General features: G+C 33.3%; 1 protein-coding gene across 3 annotated transcripts; it reads right to left on the bottom strand.

Annotated features, from left to right (window-relative positions):
* Window positions 1-294: 294 nt before the first annotated feature.
* On the bottom strand, window positions 295-5,179 carry LOC105782774 (uncharacterized). 3 transcript variants are annotated; one of them, XM_012607750.2, is made up of 6 exons: window positions 4,918-5,179; window positions 4,767-4,830; window positions 3,889-4,081; window positions 3,431-3,504; window positions 1,330-1,485; window positions 295-582 (listed from the first exon to the last, which is right to left on the bottom strand). In XM_012607750.2, exons 1-6 carry the CDS (start codon window positions 5,072-5,074, stop codon window positions 549-551), a joined length of 678 nt encoding a protein of 225 aa, XP_012463204.1. In that variant the 5' UTR covers window positions 5,075-5,179; the 3' UTR covers window positions 295-548. The 3 variants fall into 3 exon arrangements, with proteins under 3 accessions (XP_012463204.1, XP_012463203.1, XP_012463202.1); XM_012607749.2 differs by having other exon boundaries at window positions 295-569; window positions 4,957-5,175; XM_012607748.2 differs by having other exon boundaries at window positions 295-569; window positions 4,918-5,174.
* Between the last annotated feature and the right edge of the window lie 2,495 nt (window positions 5,180-7,674).

Here is a 7,674-nt window from a genome sequence, read left to right as displayed (position 1 = left end):
AATACTTCTTAACTTTGAAATCCAACCTCTGCAATCTTTCTTTTATCCCCATGCTAAGATCCGTACCCAAAACAAAACACTAGATCATGAAACGATAGTTTATGAAAAATGTCAATATGGTTGAAATTTAAATGATGTAGCCAAAGGTATCTTTTATTAAACATGCTTTGAATGTCTACCCTAGTTAACTAGCTGAGCTAAGCTCTGGCCTTGAGTTCACTATCCTTTTCATTGACAAAAAAACCCCGAAACCAACCAACAAGAAGAAAAAGCACAGAAAAACAAGTACAAAGCTGTTTCAAGTTTCTAAGATTATATTCTCAAGCTAGTTAATGGCAGCCTGTATTCATAAATGAATTTTTATACAAGTAAACAAACTTTCCAGGAATTTATAGTATACCCAGAAAGTACAAATAATGCTACATTTTGGAATCAATCCGCTGATTCATCTCTTGAATATGAAAACAAGTACTGGAGCTAAAGGTCGGTTCAACATCTGGAACTTGCAGCATATCCAACCATCAACACATAATCCTGAAGCAAAGGCTTCAACTGTTTCCAATTCTTCCCTGAGAATTAAGTCTAATGTAACATGAGCAATGCCAAGTATTTTCGATCAAGTTGGATGGATAAGACTCATAAACTATCTGTAGGTTATTTATTAGCTAATTCAATAATATACCAAAAACTGGTGAAAATTATATTAGCAAATTCTAATGCCGCTTCTACAAGTAAGCTGCAGGATGACCAAAAACAGCAGTCAAAGACGAACTTCTTTTTTGATATACATGAGAAAGGCCAAAGGCAGAGAGGTAATCAATGTTTTTAAGAACCAGACCAGTGGTCACACCAGTCAGGCCATCGGTTTCCGGTTCAACCATTTTAAATTTAAAAAATTCAAAAAAAATTAGGAAATGATCATAAAAAATAAGGAAGAAATTAATAAATGTAAATAAATAATAATAGAAATATAAACATTCATTTTATAAATTATAAAATTAAATATTTAAATTAATTTAAATCCGGTTCAAATGTTTTAACTGGTTTTTAACTTGTTCAACCGGTTTTGTGCCGGTTCAACCTTCCTCCGTTTTTTGTGACTGGTTGGACCACTGATTTTTGGTTCAACCAGCAGGTCCAGGTTCCAACCACCATGGAGGTAATTGAATCTGGGACCTTAAATGTTCTATTGAGGGTAACAGCCACTAGATTAAGCAAGGGTTGTCCCATACAAAGTTATTAATTCACCTATCTCTGAGCCTCAATGCAAAATAATATCAGAAAAATCGCAACCATGACAATAGAATGAGTCAATTGGACAAAATTTACCTTCCACCAGGATGTCCCACATAAACCACTAGGCTAATAAGCCCTCCCAATATCAGCATTTTCTTCGAGGCTTCCAAGGCCAAAAGTGTTGTTTTCGACGTCGTAATAATACCTTTGTCACCTCCAGGAAGGTAGCCTAGGTTGAATGCAACAAGTCTAAAAGCAAACAAGGAATTAATGCTATCCCAATGTGATTAAAAAGCGCATATATATATTAACAAGGCTTCATGTAAAATATGATGAAGCCACCACACAGACTAATAATAATGAACATAAAAGCCAAATGAGAGCCATGTAGAATTGAATCACTTGTTTGTTCCGTGGTTCCACTCCAATCAAGTGAATGATATATAACTTCCCATTTTCTAAGACATTCAAGCACTTTCAATCATGGTCTGGCAACTATAATGATCAGTTAAATACATTTTTGTATATTCTCATAAACAGAAGGAATAATGCTCAAACAAACTCTAAATTTTAGTCAAAAATAGAAATATGCACTCAATCTTTTACTGCGTGAAATTAAGATTTCATTGCAATTATTATATCTTAGAGCTACATTCATAAAGTCCAATTGCTCGAATTCTTAGAATAATATTCTTTCAAATATTTGTCATATATCATCCAATTTAACAAAAGATTGAATAGTTTATGGCATCAAGGTTCTAATTATAATAAAATTGAAGTTCATAGTCTTAATCCCAAGCAATAAAAGATCGATGACTTATCTTCAGTTTCAATGAAGTTCAAAGGGTATTATTCCTGTATAGTCTGGAATTGGCACATACAAGAGACATAAAAAGAGTATAATTTATTCAAATCATTGTTTATTAATAGCAAATCAATAATTAAGACTAATGTTGGGAAAAAAATCCTCCAGTGCCCCTGAAACATCAATGTGGTTATGAATACACAATGCTGTTAATAAGTGTTCTGATGAGTTATAATTTGGCATTGCAGATTTTGCCACATTTACTGATGAACCTCTTTTTTTTCAAACAAAATAGATTCTACACCTTTTTCATTTTGAGTTAAAATTTGAAACTTTAGAAAAAAGAATATAATAAAGCAACATGGAAAAGAATGGAATTACAGTCACCAAATAATAGAAATACATGGATATTACAATTTTCTACACGTGGAGTACAAGATAACAAGGTTATGTATTAGATGATTAGTTATATTTGTCCTGTATCTATCCCTTTAACCATGAAAAGTTAATAGTTCAGAGTTTACGATATAGAAGCATCATAATTTGACCCCGCAAGCATTTCCAACTATACACTAAAATGGAAATTTCTTATTTTGCCTTATTAAGGCATCAACAAGCAGTGAAGCCAAAACAAACAATTAGGTAACAATAGACATCTATTAATATTTATAAAGTTAGTTCTGTAGGAGCAGAACATCACTTCTAGCTTTAACGGATGCTAATAGTAATTATACCCATATTGTAAGTTGTAACTAGTGGTCAAGAAAGAAGAAAAGGAAACTGACAAAATATCACAAGAAACAAAAACTTTTTGGGAGTTCCTTTTTAGAGATATTGAGCAAGTGACTTTGTTGCACATTGTTGTTCATAGACACCTAAAGTTTTCAAGACATAAAGGCGCAGGGGTGCTTAATGGATGTAGAATCTTTGAGAGTTTTGAGATGAGACAAAAACAAAAACTAAAATGGTACCATGATTTGACAAAATTACTAATACGCTTATTACTTGTATTGGTTGGTTTGGCTATTTATTTATTACTTCTGAGGGAAATAGCAGAATAAACTTCCCAACGAAAACAATACATATTAGCATGAGAAACAAAGCGAATTATCCTTCTTGGATCAGAAGACAAGGCCAAGGGATAGAGAGGACGAAAGTACCAAAATTGCTTCAAAAACAAAACTAAAGGAGCAAGGTCTGTTTGTCTATTTTTTCTCCATTTTGAAAGTTCGAGGAAATTTATCTATATGCCAAAAGAAAATGCAATACAATATTCAGCAGCATCAATATCCAATAAATCCACATTTTTCATATAATTAGATATGTGAGAGAGAGAGAGAGAGAGAGAGAGAGAGAGAGAGAGAGAGAAACTTGAGCACTAATGTGTACCTAACGGCAGTATTTTCAGGAAGCACTTCATCCATTCTACTATGGCAAATGGGGAAGAGCTTGACTAGTTCTTTCTGCATAAGTCAGAAATTTATTAGAAATTACATGAAACACAGGTAACTTTACAAGCGTAATAATCAAACATATGTTCTATCCAGAAGACCAATAAAGGTAACTATACAGTAAATCTCGAATGACAAGACAAGTCAAATGACCTTGAATTGCTGAATAATAGACTGTAATGGCTATTATTATTGAGTTAAGCAGCATGCTGGTTCAAACACATAGAACTATAAGTTAAACTTCTACACCAATAACTAGGCATTCTGAATCTTAAGGTTAAAATTTCAAACGCAGTGTAAATTCTGGGTAGGTTATCCTTGCAGTAATTAAAATTTACTATCTCTTTGAACCTTTTATGATAAAGAAGACAATGTTGAAAAGAAATCAAGAAGAACCTCTTTCTGAGTGACAGTTTCATCCAGTAAGGAAGAAGTATTCTCTAAAGCCTCTGTTTGAATGTCCATTCCATAAACATGACCATGACCAGATTCATCAGCAACCATTTTAAGCATTGCTACGGTATCATAACCATTCCCACATGTGGCATCTATGACAATATCCCCTTTATGCAAGACATGCCTCCAAACCCTGGCCAGTATTGGAAATAACATTATTTAAAAGAAATATGTATTCGAAGTTGAGCACCATTGCTGAGAAGTATATGGAAATTTACCATGAAAGATTTCATGATATATAAAAAAAATTAGCATCCTTAGCATAAACAACAAAGACCAAAACTTAATTGCTAAGGAAATAGCACAAGAGGGCTTGTATCAGAAACAGGCTTCTCAGGTCCAAGTAAAATTAGATCATGCAGTTCAAAATCAGTGCAAACTTGAAGGGGAAAAATTGGAAGAAAGGATGCTGAAGAAAAAAAGATATATTTCAGGAAGAACATCAAATTCCTATTGACACCAAATAAATTTTTTTTTATCAATTTCAACATTTATACCCCACGAGCACTGAATTCCCATTCGCACTTCTTGATATAGTATCACTAAATTCTGGCCATACCTTTATTACTATCAATATAACATCAAGAACAAGAAGCTGCTTCAGTTTACACAGTTTCCCGGCATGTAAACCACCAACATTTATAACAAAGACATCGAATTTACAATAATGTTCTAGGAAACCTAAAAGGTCCAACAGTCCCGATTAACCACAGAATATATAGTAGCAGATAGAGTACAGTTTTAAACATTACATTAAAAAATTAAAAGGAATCAGAGAAATAGAGAAAGAAAACAAAAAAGGGTAGTTAAGTACCTACAAATGAGCCACTTCTGTTGCTTTCTTCTTCCCAAAAATATAACCAACCAACTCATCCTCTAACCCTGAAATTGTATCACGAAAGATAAGTCCTTTGATTTAAATTTCACATCCAAAAAGCAGCGAATATCAACAATAGTAATAGTAAATACCAGAAAGTGGAGAGCTGGAAGAGCAACAAAGAGTCTTACAAGGTTTTCTGACTGATGAGGAGAAGGAAGAGAAACTGAATAATAATGATTTGGTTTGAACAAGGATTATGTTTGATAACATTGGGTTAAAGCGTGAGCTAAACCTCAAAGCTGACATTGTTACTTCTGTGAGCCTCAGACTTGTTTTTGTTTCAGTTCAGTAGTCGGGGGAGGCTGTGGAGAAAGGGAAGGATAATAACTACAAAATGGATCAGTCTCGGGGTAATATCCGTAAGATCCTTAGAACCCAGCTGATGGTGAAATTGAGTAAACCATCACAGCACGTTTGGTTCGCTGTATTGGATTAGAGGTGTATTGGATTAGAGGTGTAATAGAAAAGCTGTGTAATAGCAAATCAACTGTTTGGTTGAATATAATGGAATAGAGGCGTAATAGTAATCCTGTGTTTGGTTGAGTGTAATAGAGGTGTAATAGCATAATGAAAAAACTAAAATGACTAGAATACCCTTAGCAGAAATTTGTTTTGGTAAATGATTATTGTTATTGTTATTTAAATTTTAATAAGATTATTATTATCAATAATAAATAATTTAATCATATTTAAACATAATTATTATTAAATATATTTTAATTAAAATATATAATTTAATAAAATTCTTAAAAATTAAAGACTTTTGACACTTGCGAAGGGTTGCAAATCTGGTTTTATCTTGCTTGTTCTCTTAAGATGATTAATGCCATGTAGCACGCATAATAATCACTTCTTGTTGAATCGAAAAACCAAAGCTTTTACCGTTTGATTCCCAATTTTTTAGCCCAAGGAAAACTAGCTTATGTTTGCAAGAGAGATCTCAACAGTAGAAACACGGTCAAGCAAAACACCAAACTCATATTTCATGCCATAGTATAATCAAAAGATATTGGGAAAACCAAATACAAAGCCTCGGGCGCCATAAGAATTAATAAAGAACAAAACCAGATTTAGTTCATCACAACATGAAATGTCAAACACTTGCATGGAGTTTTTTTTCTTTACACGAAAGTAGTATCATCACCTGTTCAGTATTCTATCCAACAGATCAACACTTTTAGAGATCGCTCAAATTGGTGCGTGCTTCTCCTAGAACTGTACCTTTGAGAAGGAGATTTCTCAACAGTTGATATGAACTTCTTGAGATGTCTTATATACTCGAGTCTTGCTTCTAAATCACAGTGGTTCCCTCCTTTAAGCCATAGAGGTTCATACTTCTCTTTGCATAGTTCCCAAAGTTGCTTTCCATGGAGCAATCAACAACTTCATCCAAGTTCCACGCACATTGATATAAACAGATGGTCTCAAAAGCCATAGCGGTGGCCTATGAAATCATTTTCACCTTCTATGAGGTAATTTGCAAACAATATTCTATGTGGTAGTCATTTACTAGTTCAATAAATGAAGACAAATACAAAGGAAACCTTGACAGTCAAATCTTATAAACTATCTTGACACGGTATGAGAATATGTCTCTCTCTATATATGGAAAAGCAATATAGCACACGTACTCGTATTGGATTTACTCGGAGTTTGAGTAAAATAGATCAAATATTTTTATGCACTATGAAAGTATAAGGAAGCCAACAAATTGAAAATTTTGATCATAATCCGAATCATGCATTAAATTGAATATAAGGATGAGGATAACTAACCTTAAATACAACCTCTGAAAGATTTACTTGACTAAGCAAAAGGAGCCAAGAAAACTAAATTTCAAAGACACTGTCTAATGGAATTATCCATATATGGCGAGATGCGAAAATTTTCAACAATGTCAACTTAAGGCAAGGTTTCCAAACCAAAATTCGGGCATAGTAATCTGGGTTAGCCATCAATGGGGTCCATCTGAGACCATTCTTTTCACTTCAAGATCTTGCTCAACAATCCTCCCTAGATATGGATAATCTGTCCTAACAGTAGCCAATTTATTTGTCCTCATAAAAGTAAATTAACGATTGATATTTTAATTCTTTCTAGGTAGCAAAACAAGGGTGTGGAATCTTCATCGTTTCCTATAGTTATTTGTTGACTATCGAAGAATAAACTAATAACAAAATGATGGTAAATCATAAAGAAAACAATGGTTCAATCATGATCCTCTTACTTCTTAATTTACACCTCGAGAGAGAAGATGAAAGGGTGTTTAAGTTGCAAGAACTCTTAATTCTATGGACTCCAATTAATTTACTTTGTCCGAATGCCAATCCTCCAAAACTTGCAATTATTTACCCATTGCCAAGACAACTATCTTTTGTTTGTACTTGAGACACTTTGCATGGGCCAAAGTTCAATGCAGATCTATATTTTGTCGACTTGGTGAAAGAATTGGACCTTCAAGAGAAACACCGTAGCACTAAACATGACAAAATCAATGATCAGATATGACTTTATGTGAATCAAAACTGTAGAAAGGTCTACAAAATTCATTGATAGCCCCCCGCACCTCCCCCTCGCGCCAATATTTTCATTCAGACTGCAGGCCAAAAGCTCTGATCATCAATTCATCATCCAATGAAAGTTCAAAAGTTCAAAAGTAATTTTGGACTTTGAAGAAATAAAAGAAAAATGAGAATTCTTTAAGTTCCATTATAATTATGAAGAATTCAATGTAAAAAAGATAAGAACAATATAAGTAACATAATGGCTCAAACATAAAGAGATATGTCGCATGTGGTAGGCTTATGAAATTTATAATATATGAAGTCTTATAGACTGTCAGGTTC

The sequence above is a fragment of the Gossypium raimondii genome, chromosome 13 (assembly GCF_025698545.1).
Source record: "Gossypium raimondii isolate GPD5lz chromosome 13, ASM2569854v1, whole genome shotgun sequence".
In the NCBI taxonomy this organism is placed as follows: Eukaryota; Viridiplantae; Streptophyta; class Magnoliopsida; order Malvales; family Malvaceae; genus Gossypium; species Gossypium raimondii.
This window is presented reverse-complemented; position numbering and strand designations above follow the sequence as displayed.

Excerpts from the sequence above, each read along its gene's own strand:
- LOC105782774 (XM_012607748.2), bottom strand. The coding sequence starts at position 5,074 with ATGTCAGCTTTGAGGTTTAGCTCACGCTTTAACCCAATGTTATCAAAC. Across the intron at positions 4,831-4,917 it reads TTCCAGCTCTCCACTTTCTG|GGTTAGAGGATGAGTTGGTT; the intron begins GTATTTACTATT and ends ATACAATTTCAG. Across the intron at positions 1,486-3,430 it reads CCTGAAAATACTGCCGTTAG|ACTTGTTGCATTCAACCTAG; the intron begins GTACACATTAGT and ends GTTTGCTTTTAG.